The 18,283-nt window shown below is 43.9% G+C and overlaps 1 protein-coding gene across 1 annotated transcript in view; it reads left to right on the top strand.

Annotated features, from left to right (window-relative positions):
* The first annotated feature begins 293 nt into the window (after nt 1-293).
* The window catches only part of LOC148592714 (uncharacterized), a 41,687-nt gene continuing 23,697 nt past the window's right edge, over nt 294-18,283 (top strand). The window contains exons 1-10 of the mRNA XM_088534052.1: nt 294-684; nt 1,462-1,719; nt 2,550-2,724; nt 3,356-3,565; nt 4,424-4,638; nt 5,748-6,040; nt 10,314-10,454; nt 11,220-11,395; nt 12,251-13,573; nt 15,614-15,976. Coding sequence (XP_088390178.1) covers nt 294-684; nt 1,462-1,719; nt 2,550-2,724; nt 3,356-3,565; nt 4,424-4,638; nt 5,748-6,040; nt 10,314-10,454; nt 11,220-11,395; nt 12,251-13,573; nt 15,614-15,976 — 3,545 coding nt within the window. The remainder of the gene's footprint in view (nt 685-1,461; nt 1,720-2,549; nt 2,725-3,355; nt 3,566-4,423; nt 4,639-5,747; nt 6,041-10,313; nt 10,455-11,219; nt 11,396-12,250; nt 13,574-15,613; nt 15,977-18,283) is intronic.

Below are 18,283 nucleotides of genomic sequence, written 5' to 3'. Positions count from 1 at the left end.
ATGCTTTGGGCAGATTGAAATGCTTCACTTCCATTCCAAAATCCTCTGAACAAGAAAGTCATCACTGTGCTGAGTGAAAATAAGCAGGGTCCTTGGAGAATGTGCTGCACTAAATGCTATAATATATTCTATGCAGATGAATTAATCACAGAGGAAAGTCCACCGTTGGAACAGTGGAGAAGTGCTGGCGTCTGAAGAATGAAGGCGGCCAGCCAGAGAAGACGCAGCCCTGACTGTTCCTGAGATCTTTCCCTGTAGCGCTGCTAGGCAGCATTACTGCAGCCTGCAGCACCATGGATGAAGAGGACAATGAATTTAAAGTAGTGTGGGCAAAAATTGTCGGTAGGGCAAAGAAGAAAGCTGAGGATACTGAGGAGAAAGCTGAGGATACTGAGGAGAAAGCTGAGGATACTGAGGCAACAAAGAAGGTTCAGAAATGGACAAAGACCACTACAACAGGCAGATCTGTTCCTGGGAGCCAAATTGATCATTGCTCTCCAGTAGTGAAGGGGAAAGATTTGCCACAAAATTTGGGTTCTAAGGTGCCGACAGGGATGCGTGAAGAAGACGATGATGCTGTGCCCTGCAGTAGTGGTGGGACGTCACAAGAAGACAGGAGAAGCGCTTTCCCTGACAGCCAGCTGCGCACAGTGACCAGTTACTCTACCAAGAGGAATCTGACAGGTGCGTGCACTGAAATCTTTCAGACAGAAAATAGGCTAGTACTGAAAAGACTCAGTTCAGTAGAGCTCTTTAGAAGTCTGGAGGAGGTATGCAGTTCTTCAGTAAGGTGAAACCTAAGTGCTGAGTGATATATGAGGGAGTCATTACCTTTTTTTTTGCGACTTCAGAATGTAAATCATCCCTCAAATCATCAAGAAGCAAGTTTAGATTATATCAAAGTGTTTTTTTCACAGTGTGTTATTGTATTGAATGTTGAATTATGTTGCCATTGACTGTCACCAAGGCCAAAAAAATAAATTAAGAAAGGTTCTGGGTTAATTGATGAAGGATTGGTCTTTCAGTGATGACTAAATATGATGACCAGAAGGCAGTCACCAGTGCATGAAATCCTTAAGCTGACAGCTAAGGTCAACCAGGAGAAGGATTATTTTGTACTTGTTCTGCCTGATACCCTTTCGTAATTATCTACTGGTGACTGCACTCAGAAACTGGGCTGGTGAGATCTTTGGTCTGATCTCACAGGTTGCCTCAAAGCAGAGCGGAGATACACTGAGCTGTTAGCCTGCTGCTCGTTACCACCCCTCCTTAGGAACACCTGTTGCTTGGTTCTGAGCCTGAAAGTCCGAAGCATGGATAGGGCTTGAAGATCAGAGTAGAAACATGTTCATTTTTTTTGACTATCTCAGGTTGCTGTTTTGGGAAGCTTCCCAAGAGCTCCCTGGGCAGCTCAGTTACCTGTTTAATTCTGACTGGGAAACTGTGCTTTGTCCCCTTCAGTGAATGCTCCGAGTGACTGTTCCCAGACTACACTATCCTTCCGTCCTTCACAACCAGAGACCTGCTCTTCAGACACCTTGAAGACACCACTGCTGCCTGGGTCGAAGGTGCGGGCAGCAAAGCTGGTGGTGGAGGGAATGCAGCACTTCAAGAGAGTGGCACCTGAGCAGCTAAAACATAGCCTGGGCGATAGCTTGCCAAAGGCTGCAGCTAGCAGGAATTCCTCTGATGAAAGCGAGGAAGAGAACCCGGAAAAAGGTACGTTTCTGCTGTTATTTAGCTCCTGTGTGTGCATGGAGAGTGCTGAGGGCTGCTTAGGGTGATTGCATGAGCAGCAGTCTGGATTCCAGGGCTTTGTTCACAGCTGGACAGGTGGCTTTTGTGATGCTGAATAAATCGCTCCACATGTCTGAGAGCTTGCTTTCTCTCTTGATAAATGTGTATTGATCTCTATACTTCTCTCCTAGATCTTTTGTGAGGCTGAAATTTGATTTTATGTTAAGTTCTGGAGAGAGAATTTACTTTCTGGAAACAGGTTGAGATTCTAAGAGCATCAGTAAATCCAGTCGTTCTTCTCAGGGGCAATATTGTGTAGCTCATATAAATATGACCTTAGTTACTCCGTGTCTTCTGTAAATCTCTGAGCACTTACAAAATAGGATGTTCTATGCAGATGAATTGAATCCGTAGCAATTTGAATTCATAGCACTTTTTTTGGTGTTTTGGTGCTTTAAAAGTCAAGGCCCCTTTAAAAGTCAAGGCCCTGCTGGTTCTCTATGGACATGAGAATTTCCTGTGTTTAATATGTAATGTTTAAGACCCCATGTTCTCCCAGAAACTTCATCTAAAACATAACTCTCCTTTTGGTTCTGATACATAATGTGCGATGAACCAATTGCCACCTTCCACTCCTGGGGTAGTGCTCTCCTGTACTGTTTGTGCATTCCCTTGTGAGAAATGAGATGTGAAGATGCAACAGGAAGATTGCAGGGGTTTTTTAAGTTAATAAAATAATCATGACAAATATAACAGTTTCATGCCTTTCACTACAAGATGTTTAACTCTATCATCTCTCCCTTCTGTGCCAGTTACCCACGATCTTCCATCCACAAAGGACGATGGTGCTTTGGCTTTTGCCCTTCAGCAGAAGATCAAGGAGGAAGTCCCGGAAAGCCTAGAGGAGAAGGGCTTGTTTTTTTGTCAGATCTGCCAGAAGGATCTTTCAGCCATGAACACAACACGATGGGGGCAGCACGTTAATAGGTGAAGCACTAGCATGAAAGGCCAGTGTGGCTTTCAGCAGCAGTGCCTTAGAGAAGATGTAATTGCAGACTAGGTAGCAAAGCTACCCATTAGTGTCCATTTTGAAATCTGCCCATTTCAACACCATTTATTCAATTAAATAATGATTTCCTAAGAACATTTGGTTATGTCAGCTGTTTGCAAATCTGAGCTATTCGCTGAAGGAAAGATGTGATACTGTTTTGCAAGATGAATAAATACATAGACTATGCACTATATACTTTTGTAAAACTATGCACTATATACCTTTGTAAATACTATATATATGCACTATAGACCTTTGCTTTCCACAGGTAATGAGAGTGGAAGGCTAAGGGAAGGATCCTTGTGTTTTCTTTTGTCAGAATGGTGTGGGCTTAAATTGATGCCAGCACTCTATAACAGTTTCCTTAGTGGTAAATATCAAATACTGTTAAAATATTACATACAGCTAGCTCTTTATAAATGAAAAGTCTGTGCTTCTCTGTAAAGAAAGTATTGTAAACAGCTTGCTTAAGTAGTTGGAGTTGCTCAATTACAGCATTTCAGGAGGCAAGGTTCAAAAAGAGCATTTTATTTTATTTTGTTTTGTTTTATTTCCATCATCCTCCAGGTGTCTGGATGAGATGGAGGCAGCAGAGATCTCCTCCTCCAGCAAACCAGCAATCCCTGATTGTCTCGTCTGTGGCAAACATTTCCAAACTTCCGAGAGCCAAACTACTCACTTGAAACGCTGTGCTGTGAAGATGGATGTTCCTCCTAAAATGCTGCTTCAGGCACTGCAGGTGTCTCAGTTTGGAGTTGCCTCTCCTAAGTATCCCAGGTAAGATTTTGGTGAAAATCTCGCTTTCCTTCAAAAGTGATCAGGTGGTGGATGACTATGAGTCAGCAGACAGGAGCAAAATGGGAAGTAAATAATCTTACACTAATTTGTCAGAAATATTTATGCTCTGAGAAGTAATTACGTAATAAAGCTGAATAGCGTGGTTGAGCTTATTAAGCAGAACATGCTATATGAGCATACAGTCTCTTCGGAGTATCCGTGTTTCCAAGGCCTCAGCTTTTCGGCTCGTTGCTGTCCTGGATACATGGGCCTTATCCACAGAGTCAAGGAGGAAACATACAGGCTGTTTTGAATTGTGCTGGGTGCAGAGATGTATCTGCTCTTTGGGATTTGAGCAACATGTTCAGAGTATAGCGAGTGGTGCCTGCCTGAAATGTATCCAAAGGACTTTTAAGTCTTATTGTGCTGAGGAAGGGCCATTGCTTGTTTCCTGTGGAAGTGTAAGATTGGCAGAACGGTTTTGGTGACGATGTTCTTGACTTCAACCTGATTTTTGCCCTTTGATACAAAGTTTAGGTTTGAGGTAGCAGATGGTTAAGGCCATTCCTGCCCTTGCAAAAAAAAAAAAAAAAAAAAAGGGCAGTTTGTCAGTGCTGCAGTCTTATGTTTACCTTTCCAAAATAAGATTTTCTCCAAATTGCTGTGAATTCCACGCATGATAAGAAATCCTTTTCTTTCCTCCACAGAAAAAAGTACTGTTGATGCTTTCTTATTATTCTGGATATGGGAATCTCTCTGAGGAAGCGGGGCAGCTGGTCTGAAGTGCTCAGGGTTTCTTGTCTCTGATCCAGTTATGTTAGGTTAACTTGGGCTTTCTGCTGCATTCTTACGTTTCAGCAATCAACCAAACATATCAAAACGCAAAGAGTTCTCCGGAGATGACTCAAAGGAAATGAAAAAGAGGATCAAAATGGAACCTCAGGATGAAGATCTGCAGGTTGCTATGGCAATGTCACGCTCTCTCTTGGAGCAAGAAAAGCGTGAACAAGCAGCAGTAGCTGCAAATATGAAACCCGTGGCTGCCTTGCCAATCAAATGGAAGCCTGGATCAGGTATGTGTCACCGTGAGTGTCTCAGGCTATACTATTGGAGGAGTGATGTAACAGCCTGCTCTTCACTACCAACTTTTCTGTTGGGCATAGGGGATGACAAGCACACTTCTGTTTCATTTAAGTTGTCCGAGATGGAGTAATGCAAAGTATCCACATACAGATAGCCAAGGGAGGCTGCAGGATGTTTCACTGAAATTCATTCTGAGTCTTATATTTATTTCACTGGTTGATTGTTTCAAAACTATAGAATGTTTTTAAGATGAGTTGTTTTTTTAATAAATCCCAAAGGGAAAACATGAAAAGACCATTGTTATTTTTTTTGCAGTGCATTTTTCTTATTCCCTGTCCCATACCCTTGATTATGCAACTTTTTCATCCTTCTCTCCTTGCTCTGCTTTCTTTCTGAAGTATATGTGCGTACAACTACACACGTTGAACCTGTGGTTTGCTATTTAAATGCACAAAAATGGTCAGAAAAGAAGCCAGTTGCCCTGGGGGAAGGTTGAGTTCTGCACATAGGAGACACTTTGCTCTTCGTGGCTCTCCTCAATCTCTTCCTGCTGATAACCACTGCCAATTATATTGGGAATTAGTAAGTCAAAGGCAGTAAAGAAACAGACCTGAGAAACAGACCTGACAAATGATAGCTGTGCAGGATTCATATGTGCTGTGGTTTGACATGAGTGACCATCACCAGTGATCAAGACGCACCAAAAGCAGTCCTTCATGGCTTTGGAGTCTTTTTTCTTCTCTCTCTCTCTCTCTTTTTTGAGTGAAGCGCTGCTAACTCGCCAAAAGCACTGTACGCTCACTGTTCAAAGGGTCTGGAAGGTAGCCTGCACATAGGTATCAGTTGCTTTCATAGTGATCTGATTTGACAGCTCAGCCCAGCAGGACCATGTGTGCACGAATAAGTCTTCCCTGAAGGTTTGTTTCTCTGGCAGAAGTAACGGGAGGCTTGGGACTTATTGCAGAAATCTTGTGTTCTGCTGTAGTTGCATTTTGATCATTGCCAACTGCAACACTTGAAAAAGCTGGCAGGTTCAGTTCCTCTGCTTATGTGTTCAGCTGTTCATTTATTTGGGTTTCTTTTGCTTTTCTTTTTAAAGAGAAAAGAACACGTAAAAGAGGCCCAACTACTCCTCCACCGTTACTGCTGCGGGATCCAGAGACAGCCCGCAAAAGGACTGAAGAGCGAGCCGCCATGGTGCTTACACGAGAGATGGAATTCCCTCCCACTCCTCGGCTTCCCACCAGCAGGATTTTGGAGGATGGATCTGAGAAAACAGACTGGCTCATGCCATCGCCCAGAAACAAGGACTGCCCTTTATGGAACAGCAGTGCTCTAACAGGGCCCTGCGACCCTGAATCATTCTACACTGCTGAACCGACCCCTCCAATCGTACCTTGCATAACTGTGCAGGTGGGATGCTCTTTTCTCCTTCCTCTGGTATTTGTGTGCCACAGTTTACTTGCTCTGTAGCCCTTCTCTTTTCTGCCATGTAAGTGAGTCACCCCATGCTCTGCATGCTCTCTGCTCCTGCACAACTGTCCCCTGGTCTCACACAAGTAGGTTTGGTGATCTTGAACTTTCACTTCTCCCTTTTGGACAGGAGGCTGAGGCTTGTGTTGCCGTGCTGTTCTTTGGGCTTTTGGAAGACAAAACAAATGGGAGCAGAGCACTGAGTGAGAGGGCTTGAGCCTCTTCATTTTGCCACTAGCTTAGCTATTTTTACAGTAGCCTGACTCTTGTGTTCCTTCTTGATACTTTTCTCTGACTGATTACAATCAGAGCCTTTCTCTTTCTTTACTCATGTTTTGTATCAAGGCAGCAAGGAACAGTGTGGAAAGTTCACACTGAAGATGGATGCTTGTGTGTTACACTGAGGAGGGGGTGGGCACTCCTAGGGTTGTAAAGTGAAGCGTCTGCATTTCAGGCTTTCCCCATGTATCCCACTGCCTGAAGCTGCATGCAGGACTGTGATCCAGTTTTAAACCGGGCGGTCTCACTCTGTTATTATCCAGATGTCTTGCCTCTCGTTTTTCTGTAGTTTTATAAATGCTGCCTACAGAAACAGACAGGACCTTTTAGTCTGTCGCCTTATAGCACTATCTTCTTGGAGAGCAAGTATGTATCTGGGGATCGCTCAAAGTATTTTATTAATATTTATTAAGATATTTTGAAAGTATGAACTAGAGATCAATTCAGCGACTGTACTCTGAACTCTGCAAATACATACAAAATTAATTTATTGATGTCTTTTTTTTTTGTCTCCTTTGATCAGATTTGTAAGTCAGAGACTTCTCTGCCATCAGTGGGATCTGATCAACCAGAAGTATCTCAGCAACTTCAGCCTGATCTCAGTCCTCATTATCCTGCTTCTCCAGAGACTGGAGAAAAAGCTGCTGATGAAGCCGACTCCGGCTCTGAACGGGCTGGACGGATTTCGTCTCAGGGCGAGAAGGTTCATGTTGAGACTCTGCAGCAACTGATTGAGTTGGCCATGGAAGCACAAACTCAGTGGAGGCTTGAGCTTAACGACGCTCAGGAAGTAGAGCAGCCAAGTAAGTTCTGGCAGCCTCATGAGCCTCCTCTCTGGTGTCATCAGCTGTGAGGAGCCACGTTTAGCCATACTGAACTTGGAGAGCAGTGGCAGCAGCCGCAAGATGATATTGTTGATCCAGGGGGTGATATTTGGGGGCATTGTTCTGTAGTAGGCTTTAGGTACAATCAAGTTGACATTTCTGAAATGATTCATAGATCCCAATATTTAAGAAGAGCTCCTCTTAGACAGCAGCTTCTAAATTTTATTTTAAAAATCCTTTAAAGGTGTCAGATGCATTTCTGCCAGCCGGGGGCCCAGACACGGCCAATCGTGAGGCAAAAATATATCCCCAAAATATATGCTCTTTTCTGCCTAGTGGCTTTTGCCAACAGCACTGTCTTACGAGGTTTCACCAGGAGAAGACCTGGTGAAAGAAGAGCGTTAAGAGATGATGTTGTGTTGGTACATGGATACACAGTCCCTGAAGTTGATCTGTACAGGCTGAAAAAAGTCCACCACCTAGAATTCCTTCAAGAGCAGCTCTAACTTCCCTGGTTACAGTGGTGTGCATTGCACAACGGCACATTCCAAGACCAATGGTAGCCTTAAAATTGTCCAACCATTTAGCATAATATATGCACTGTGTGTCTCCTGTTCACTCATCAGTGAAGACTATGGTTGCTAAATCTAATGTCTCTCTGCTTTGTACTTGACTTGGGTAAAATTCCCTCAATTCTCCTATTAAGCTGCAGCAAATGGCTGCTGGTCATATGCCAAGAAAACCAAATGCATCTGATAAAGCCAAGAGGGGGAGGCTGAACCATTCAGCTCAGAAATGTCAGCCTGGGACAGGAGTCTCTTGGGGAGTTGTCATGGCAAGGAAGAAATGGCAGTTAAGAGTTGCCACTTCATTCTGTCTTACAAGAAGGTTGTACATGACTTGAGATGTGCCTTTTCTTCTTTGAGGAAAAGAATTGACTTCCAGTGATTCTTCACTAAGTGGCTTTGCCCTTCTACCCATAGAGAAGAGATTTCCGAGAAGCAACGATATAAATGTAAGGACAAATGTTATTTTTCCCCTTTTTTGTATTGTTTATTTGCACTGTATTTTTGTATTGTTTATTTGCACTGTATTTTTGTATTGTTTATTTGCACTGTATTTTTGTATTGTTTATTTGTTAAAAAAAAGCCTCTCCTATTTGATTAATTTCCAGAAGTATGGAGTATTTCCCATTCATTTTCACAGAAACAGAGATGTTTAAGCATTACAGTCACTCACAGGAATCATCCTAGGCAAAGCTGAAGTGCAAATACGTGATGTTGCATTGATGCCCACAGGCAGGCTTGTGGGTGTTTCAGAGTGTTTGTCCTACTTAATTTAAAATAACAGGTAACATAAAGCAAATTTGTGCATAATTTACACAAAGAGAACCAGGTTAAATATTGAGGCTGTAGTGCATAGAGTATTTGGGGGTAGTTACTAGGGATGTATCTGCTCAGCACTTAGGTAGTACTCTGCTTTGATGCCCAGCCTAGATGACACAGGCCACACTTCCTGGAGACCAGGAGAGACAGAACTGTCTGGGGTTTCATCCAGGCTCATGTACGCACCCATTTTGTATGGTTCTGACCAGAACTTTGTAAATGCCTCTCCTCTTATCTTCCTTTCCAGTCTTTCTTTTGCACAGAGAATGGTGCAGCCAGAATATTTCTGTTCTTACTTAATTTCCCCATTTTCGAGTCAGAATTTTAGTGTCAGCAGGAAGGCTGTTCTGGGCTTCCTGCCTGGAAAGCAGTGCCTGCCTTCTCGGGGTACCGTCTTGCAGGTGTCCTACCTGCCAAGAAAAAGAGAGCAAGAAACACCTAACAGGTTTCCAGACTGAGCTTCCTGTCTTGCCCTTGGAGAGCAGTCCATGACGTGCAGAGTCTCCTCTAGCCCACCTGTGAAGCCTGGAAGAAATGGCCCAGCGTGTGCTGCTGTTTCCATGCTAACTGGTATTGGCTCCTTGCAAACACACTGAAGCAAGTAGAGAGGCTGAGTTCCCACTGAACCAACCTAGAAACCTGCTAATAAAATAAAGAGCTCTGCTGTTTCTGGTGGAACTACATCTCATGGAGTTGGATAAAACTTGCCTTTCTTCCAGTCTGCGCTAGGTTCAGAAAGTACAAGGTCAACAATTAGTGTCTCAGGTAAAGCTGCTTTCTACTTACAGTCAGGCAGCCTCCCTCAACCATGGGCTGCAGGTATTTCACGCTTCTCTGAAGCACTGGCCACCTCCAGAAGCAACACTGCTACCTAGGGAGTCTGAGTCTTTAGAAGATTGCCTTGTATGGGTTTGTAGTAGGGGTAGTGCCAGACATTAAACTAGTCACGGATCGCTTGGGCAACCAGCCTTCCCCAAACTTTCAGTAAAGGAGTCTAAAATTATAAGAGTAAATACTTAAAAGTAAATAAATAAAGGAATTTTCAAAGGAGATTTCAGTAACAAGTGCACAAGTTCCTTTGGACTAGATACCTGCATTTCTTTTATTCCGTGTTGCCCCCTTGTTGCAGAGGGCTTCTTCCCAGGTGTCATTGCTAGACCAAAACAGTGAACAAGAGAGGAAAGGCTCATTACCTTGCCCCTGGGTCATCCTCATTCCTCTTGCTCTATGCAATTGTTATGAACTGAGTTCAGTTCCATCAAGGTGGGAATTACAGCTTTCAAAAACATGGTGGAAGACAGCAGAGCAGGAGGCCAACTGCAGGCAGTGGCTCTGCCACATCAGGAAATGATGTGGTAAAGATCCGAGGATGATGATGTGCTGTAATGCAAAAGGCTGTTCCACAAGTAGAGTGGAAGACAGCATGTGACTGCCTCTTCACAGCTGCTAAGCTTTGAAGAGAGGAGAAGGAGGGAAACAAAGCCAGAGATGTGTGTTGGACTAGGTTGCTTACGTCTCTTATGGAAGACCTTGCACTGATAAGGATTCTGTTAGTCCTGAGAAGGCAAAGGCAGCCATACCCACGCTGGGACCCAGAGTACAGCAGTGCTGACAAACTGGGCTGTTGCCTCCTTATCTGCCAGGAAAATGCCTTACAGCTGTAACAACTCCTGTCTTTGTGTCCCTTCTATGTTCTAGTCCTCTTTCAGGATGCTGGCAGAAGATTACAATATCATGGTCAACAACGCCTACTTGAGTGATATCCAGTTTCAAGTGGACTCGGGAGAAATCCTTTATGCCCATATGTTTGTGCTGTATGCACGCTGTCCACGGGCTGTTCAGCTGGTAAGTACTGCTGTTAGACTCTTCTCTTCCCCTCGAGTAAAGCCCCTTTGCAGTAACAGGAGTTTGACCGTCTATTCCAGACTGATCACAACAAATGAGTTAGTGATGCCGTACAGTAAGCACAGAGTATTTGGAGATCCAGTGGCAAGTCACTCTGGACCTGCTGATTATGGAGTAGACAGTATTTACAAGCTGTGCTTGTAACTAACCCAAACAGAGGTCTGTCACTCCCACAGGTGCTATGGAGGTAGCTGCATTGACCTGTGCCTTTGGCAAGGCCAGTGAAGTAATTTCTGTGTTTCCAGAAGCATTTTGGTTCATACAGTTTCCAGCCTGCTCCTGTGCAATTTCCTGCAAAGGCAATGAAAGGCAGTGGGCTGAAGACAGGAACTTGCCCTCTGACAGAGCTGCCACCAAACCATACCAACTTCTTGACAAAGTTTTGTCATTCTTTCTGGAATCAGTAGAATTCGTTTTGTCCTCATGCATGATTACAGCAGTTTCAACTCAAGGTGCTTAGGACCATTTATGAGGGGTCCTTGAAAGCTTCAGGGTACAAGTTAACAGCTGTATGGAGCTCCCTATTCCCCAGGGAGCTCTGTATCTCTGGTCATTTTAGCTTCCCTCTGAGGCATCAAATTCTGGCCATAGGAACAGACTTTGACAAAAAAAAAAAAAAATTAGTGGCCTGATAGAGAGCAGATACTGCTGGTGGTGTTCCTTTATGAGGAAGTGGACCTTGTTTGCTTTCCTTTTACCGCACAGGTTTACGACGAAGGGATATATGTGAAGGTGAAGGACGATGACGACGAGCAGACGCGCCGGGTGCTGCTGAGCGATGTGACAAAAGAGGCAGTCCTCGCGTTCCTGCGATATCTTTACACTGCTTATACTGACATCCCTGCTAGAATTGTGCCCCAGCTGAGGGCTTTGGCTACCAGGTTTGTATCATATGAGTGTGCTTTGGGTCACCTCATGCTTTCAGCCACATGGACTTTAACCTGATACCTTCTGTTGTGGTTTCAGTGGCTTTCACAAAACTCATTTCACTTGAGATGCAAGTACCTCTGCTTCCATCTTAAGTGAAATATGAACACACGAGCATCTTATCCTCATTTTTTTCATGAATCTTTCTTCAGGTTACATCTGCTTGAGATTTTCTATTTTTGGTTTATGACTAGAACACTTTTGCCAAGTTTTGTCTCATGATTTTTAATGACAGCTGATGGTGGCAATGGTGATGAGTGTAATTCTCAAAGCATTGCCCTAGTGACACACTTAATCTGAATGAGACTTGCAGAATGTGGATGCAGGGAATGCTAATTTGTTATGTCAGTCATGATCCTAGACATGTGTTAGATAATGAACTTGAAACAGCAGCAGATGAAACACATTCTATCGGATCAAAATCACTTAGTTCTGGAAATGTAGGTGTCCTCCTTTTAAAGTAATTCTGAAAAAGACCAGGAAAAAAAATCTGCTCTTTTATATTGATAGTCAGTTAAACTCATACCTAATCAAGGAGAACTGATTATCCTCTGTAGTGGCAGCGATGCATTGTTTGGAATGGGGGAAATAAGTGTGAAACCTGAGAAGATTATGGTGACACGGAGTGAAAACCTGAAATTGTTATTGACTTTATAATGTTGAAACTGCATGTCTAATTTGGCACAACAGTTTCACAAATTAAATTTAACTTTCTTTACAAGACTCACTAGATTGATCAGGCAACTATAACGTTTTGGAATTTTGAATGAATTTTGAGGGAGATTAACATTTCTGTTACATTCTTGCAGGTTTGATTTAAGGGAACTTGTGCTCAAGTGTAAGGACTGCGCTGAAGAGAGCCAGGCATCTTCTGGAGTGGATCCAGAAGATGATCTCCTCTCTGCGAGAGATGATGAAGATAATGATAACAGAGCTGAGAACTTCAAAGAGCTCCTGAACTCAGTGTGGGTGGCTGAAGATGAGGAAGAAGAAGCTGTGCTAAACCCTGCATGCCAGAAGGAAGACGACAACGGGGTGGGTGAACAGGAGCCGGAGGAAATATATGAGTTTGCTGCAACTCAAAGAAAAGTGGTTCAAGACAAACTGGAGATGAGTGAAGGCACAGATTACAACATCTGTAGTGATACTGAGGTAGCCCAAGGTGTGAACCAGCAGACTAAGAAAAAAGAGGCAAAAAGGTCCGTATCTGCCTTGATAAGCAATGACTTCAGACATCTGAGGGAAGACAATGATGTGGAAACATCCAAATGTGACTTGTCTGAAGAAGAGAAAATGCAGAATACAAGTGGATGCAAAAATGTGAATGCCACAAGCATCAATTTTGAGTCTTGTCAGTTTGAGCCTCAGAAGGGGGTTAGGGGATCGGAAAGTGGGAAAGATTTCAAGTTGTCTCAGGCTTCACATAATATGGGAGAAGGAGACCGCTTGGAAGAACAACAATTCACCAACTGTTCACTGCACAATGATACTGATAGGCGTGAAAATTATAAATGCTTATTTTCCAAAAATCAGATAGAATACAGTGAGCCTTCTCCAATGAAAGAAGTTATCAAAGAGTCAGGAAAGGCTGTTAGCGAAAAACATGTTGATGTTAATGATTTGCTTCCTTACTCCAAGTCACAAAAAGACCTCTCTCCACACAGGGATGGTTTTTTTGGCAGTCCTTCTCTCAAATCTTCTATGTCTTTTTATCCTGCTGTTGGTTCTTCACTTATGTCTTCAGAATCGGATAGGAAATTTCCCAGAGAAGCAAAAACACCAGAGAGAAATCAAAAACCATTCCTGTCTCCCAAAATAGCTTTCCAGAAAGCCAATGAGCAGGACATTACATCAGGAAATCGGAACATAGAGAGCACAATTTCTCCAAAAGAGCTTTCCTGCACTGATTTCAACAAGCATAAATATGCTTCAGTTTTGTCAACACCAGTCATAAAAACTCCGGATGTTGCAGTCCAGAACAGAAAAGAGGCTGATATTATTGTTTCATCTTCTGATGATGAAATGGAGCTAGAACAAGAGAGGAAGTTACCAGAGTCTGGCTCTCCTGAAAGTTTCCTGAAGCCCAGATTCTGGGAAGTTTCGGATAGTGAAGAGGAGGAATTCCCACAGATGCTTTTTTTAACTGAGAAGGTGTCAGCTTCAGCAGATGCCTGTCCGACAGACCTTGCAAAGACTCCCGGTGAGAGCTTGTATCTGTACAGGGTTCACTGAAGTAGGTTAAATTGTTGTCATTTTAGGTGATCATCCTGTTTGTTGTTCACCTGCTATATTGAGAGGGTGTTTTGGCCTTCTCATCCAAAGCAGTCAGGGCCAGGCTCAAGAAGGTACAGTCAGCTTCTGATGTGGGGGAGTGCAACTAAATACGTGGGATAGTTGGAGCGTAGCCATTTGTGATCCATTCATGCTGCTGCTTTGACAGTGATCGTATGCATTGTAGAAATGATGAGACATTACCTGGGAGGGGAAAAAAAATCAAACAGCCTTCACTTTGCATGCTAGGGAATGATTATTCCTTGCAGTAATGGGTCTTGTTTTTCATGCATTCATCACTGATGTATGTGCTAACAATTACACGAAGACATCGGGTAAGCTTTGCTTCCAGTGGTAGAAGTATAGAGGTTGGCTGGAAGTAGGTGCCTCTCCTGCCCACGGGTAGGCTCTCTGCATATTTTCCTGCAAAGCTCTTCTGATTTGCCTTTGCTTTGACTTGCCCTGCCCTTGTGTTTGCTGATTGTAGGCTCTTCCAACAGATTTTTGTGTGTCCAGCACTGGTCCCAACTGGAGGACACAGTGAGCGGTTTCAGGACGCACACAAGACTAAGGGCCAAGCTGCTCTTTGCCACCAGATTGCACTTAGTGGTGTCAGGAGCTGGGCCTTATCTGCTTGAATGTCTGATGACACAGAGAACACTAGCCTCTGGGGTCATACCCTTCTGGGGTCAGCTGCTTACTAGGACAGTTCCTTCCATCTAAGCTCTAAGAACAGTAATTTATCCCTTAATATTTATTAGATATATTACTAATTATACTATCGTAAGTAATTAGTTTAACAAGCAGGATTTAGAACATGACCTGAGACTGACTGTGCTTCACAGTATCGGGAAATCAGTATCACTAAATCAGTATCTACTTCAGGCCCCCAGAACCTTGACTTGTTCGGTTTCTTCTGCATCAAGTCTCTCCTATGCAATTTTCTTCCTTGGGAAAGAACCACTTCACAGAATTCAGTAAACATATATTTTTAATTACCTTGCAGCTGTTCTATCAAAGCCTCCAGTGGGCTTTTTTATTCAGACCTAACATATGGCTCAATTTGTTTTCTGATTTAAAGACAATAAAAAACAAATATCCTAGACCCAAGGAAGACGAAAGTGTTGATCTGTTCGGTATAAAGGTATTTAGTAGAGCAGCTTGCAGACAAGTAGTTCTTCTTAAACAGTTACTATATAACATTAAAATATCTGCCACCAGGAGGGGAAGATATCATCCCTCCTATATCCTTCTGTACTAATTCTGATGACAATTTCATTCTGTTGCAGAACCTGCCTGTCAAGAGAAGGACAAGTCTCCTGAGAAGGACAAGTCTCCTGAGACTCCTATGACACCAATGCCAGCTTACTCCCTTATGAAGACCCCAGAACTGAAGAGGGAGTTGAGCAGGTTAGCACTGCTTCTACAAGTATATCTAGAAAAAAAAAAAAAAAAAAGTACAAGTACATCTCTTTATGAGCAGAAAAAATACATGGAAGTTCCATCTCCATATGAGGAAGAACTTCTTTACTGTTCGGGTGTCACAGCCCTGGAACAGGCTGCCCAGAGAGGTTGTGGAGTCTCCTCCCCTGGAGATCTTCCAAACCCGCCTGGATGTCACCCTGTGCCACATGTTCTAGGTGTCCCTGCTGGAGCAGGGGGGTTGGACTAGATGATTTCGAGAGGTCCCTTCCAACCCCAACCAATCTGTGATTCTGTGAGAAACCTGCTGGTAGGTGGTGTGAAAGGCAGCTACTGTGCTAAAGGGGAAAACTTGATGGTTTTCCAATGTCATGCTCTTCCAGCTGGCCACTGAGCTTCCTGGCCTGGTCACATTGCTGAGCTATAGCAGTGGAAGGCGCAGCATTATCTTAGGCTTAAGTCCTACCTTTCTCTTTCAGATTTGGAGTTCGTCCTTTCCCAAAACGCCAGATGGTGTTAAAGTTGAAGGCCATATTCCAGGATACTCACCAGGACGTGGATACGGATGTGGATACTGACACAGAGGATGATATCCCATCCTCCCAGCTTCCCCCACAGAGGCCTCCAGCCAAGCGCCGTAGGCAGCTGAAGACTAACGGGCATGCTGGTGGGAAACGTGCCAAAATCTCCAACTGTAGACAGACACCAACTGTATCTCCAGAGAGGAGCTCTCTGGCAGCTGATAAGGAGGAGCTGATGCTCTCATCATCTCGGGAATCTTCATATTCTCGGGAATCTTCATCCTCGCTGGATGGCAGTGACGTCTCTACTGGTATACAGAGGTAGGGGAACAAAATACTAACAAAGGAGTCTACTGTGCAGCACAGAGATGAGCTGGGAAAATGGGAAATATAAGTGTCAATGCAGAATACAGGGGATCTGTACTGTAGGCAGCTTCCCTGAGCTTTTGTCACTTGAAGTAAGTTCTTCTGTTGTGCGTTTCAGTCTAATTGCTAGTGAGCTATTCTGAGAGCACAGAAATGCTCACGGGTGAAACTGCACATGGGCAGAGCTCAAAGCTGGCACTGCAAGGAGCCTCGCAGGGTTGAGTGAGAGCCTGCAAGAGGAGCAGGGAGCGCTGCTCGGTGAGCACTGCGTGTGGTGCTGCACAGAGCAAGTGTGTCAGCAGTAGTGCAGCAGGAGCAAGGAATGCCGGGCAGCACCGGCACAGCTCGATGTGCAGGTTTGCAGAACACGTGGCGTGTTCTGCCTCCCTCCCTTTGGCAATTGCTGGTGTCGGAGATCCTACACAGGGCATTGCAAGGGTTGGCAGCCAGGGACTTGGGCATCTCTGAGTGTGCCCTTGATGACCAGTTGTTTCCTTGATTGTTTTTTGCACTTTTTCTCACTTTTAGTTCTTGTAGCAATATATCCGAGGATGAGGAAGAGGAGCTCCCAGCTTCTCAGACAGCAGCCCAGGAAGCAGATACACTGGACGCAGTGGGAAACTGCATCATTTCAAATTCAGTCCTGTACCACAAGGTCCTCTCTTACGAGCCAATTGAGCTGGCTGCACTGCACCGAGAGCTGAAAGGAAACGGCATGAAGATTTCCAAGGCAAAGCTGATGGATTTTCTAGATGCTTACTGTATCACCGTCACCACGGCTGCAGAGCGGAAGGAGAAGGAAGCCAAAGGCAAGGGGAACGGAAGACAGAGGAAACGCTACTGAATGGAGCCTCTCTCCCATTTCCAGCGGCAGCTGCAAAGATCCCTCCTGTTGGTGCACTCCCCTGCTGCTTCTCCTCTTTATCTTTGCTTTCCATTTTTTCCTAATAAGTTTTAGTTCCCTAATAAGATCTTTTTTCCTGAATCTTCAGACTCTCCAAGTAGTTATTTATTCAGTATTTGAGCGGCCCTACTGATTGCTACGCAGGGGACATTGTGGAAATAAGAGGCCTTTGCTGTCCTTGGTTAATCTGGTGGTCTCTGGTAAAACTCCTCAATCTGTGTGCAGCTGTTCTTCTAAACTATTTCTCATGGCTTTGCAGTGTCCTCTAACACCAGCAATTGTGTGAAAGCCTGGATTCCAACATTCCGCTGTGTGTGTCCAGCATGTAGCAGGTATTGGCGTGCTGGGATCTCCAAGATATAATCTGCTCCATTTTCTGAGGGCTGTGTTACCTTGTCTTTGTAGTCCGATCAGAGCACATCCTTGACAGAGGTGGGGTTTTTTGTTTTTGTTTTTTTAAGGAGATGGTATTATAGTGATTAAATCTCTTCCTTGAACAGTCTCTTCTTAAACCTATTGTAAAAGAAGTTGTGAACATCATCTGGAACTCTTGGACAAACTCCTGGACCCTAAAAGGTCATCTTTTATATGTATTTTGTGAGCTCTTCTGACTTTCATGTGTTTTGAGAGCTTTGAATCTGAAAAGGTCTTGGCAAAAAGGACACATTGTTATTTTTTTAAAAAAAGGAGCCACTTTTGTAACGTATTTATGTATTCTGGAAATTATTTATATTTTTGATATATTATAGCCTTTTTATTTAATTTATATAAATAAACAGAATAAGATCTTGATGATAAACTGTAACAGGTAATGCCTTAGGAAGGCCCGGGGCAGCCTAAGCAGCAGTCCTGGGTCTAGCTGGGAGCAGTAGTGGCTCCACAGTGAGCGCTCTGGCTGGAAGGGTCCTCAGCAGAGGACGGAAGGACAAGGTGAGTCGTGGCACAGGGGCCCAGCAGCAAGGAGAGCTGGAACAAGGGATTGCTGCGCAGTGGCTGGAGAGAGGAAGATCACCAGGTTTGTTTGAGATGGAGAGCACCAAGGTAGGAGAGACTCCAGGTAAGGCTGGGGAAGGTGTTTTGGTTGGCCAGAAGGAGAGATGGGGGAAGACTTTCTTGCAGAAAAAGGCCAAGTTTTGCCTTAAGTGGCATTCTAGGAAATACTGTTTCCCATAATGTATCACATATTTCTCTCTTGTCAGTCTTAATATGTGAAAATAAGTAAGATCCCTTTCCATCTTCTCTGCTGTATTCCTAGTCAAGACATTTATCATCAAAACTTTTGCAATCCATTCTTTCTTATATCTTGACCTTCAGCAAATACAGTGTTACACTTTGGGCATATAAATTACAATCGTTCA

This window comes from Tinamus guttatus, unplaced genomic scaffold (genome assembly GCF_059628265.1).
Source record: "Tinamus guttatus ecotype Peru unplaced genomic scaffold, ASM5962826v1 Tinamus_guttatus_pri_ptg000532l, whole genome shotgun sequence".
Taxonomy (NCBI): Eukaryota; Metazoa; Chordata; class Aves; order Tinamiformes; family Tinamidae; genus Tinamus; species Tinamus guttatus.
The sequence above is the reverse complement of the archived record's forward strand: the minus strand, read 5'-3'. Positions and strand labels throughout refer to the sequence as shown.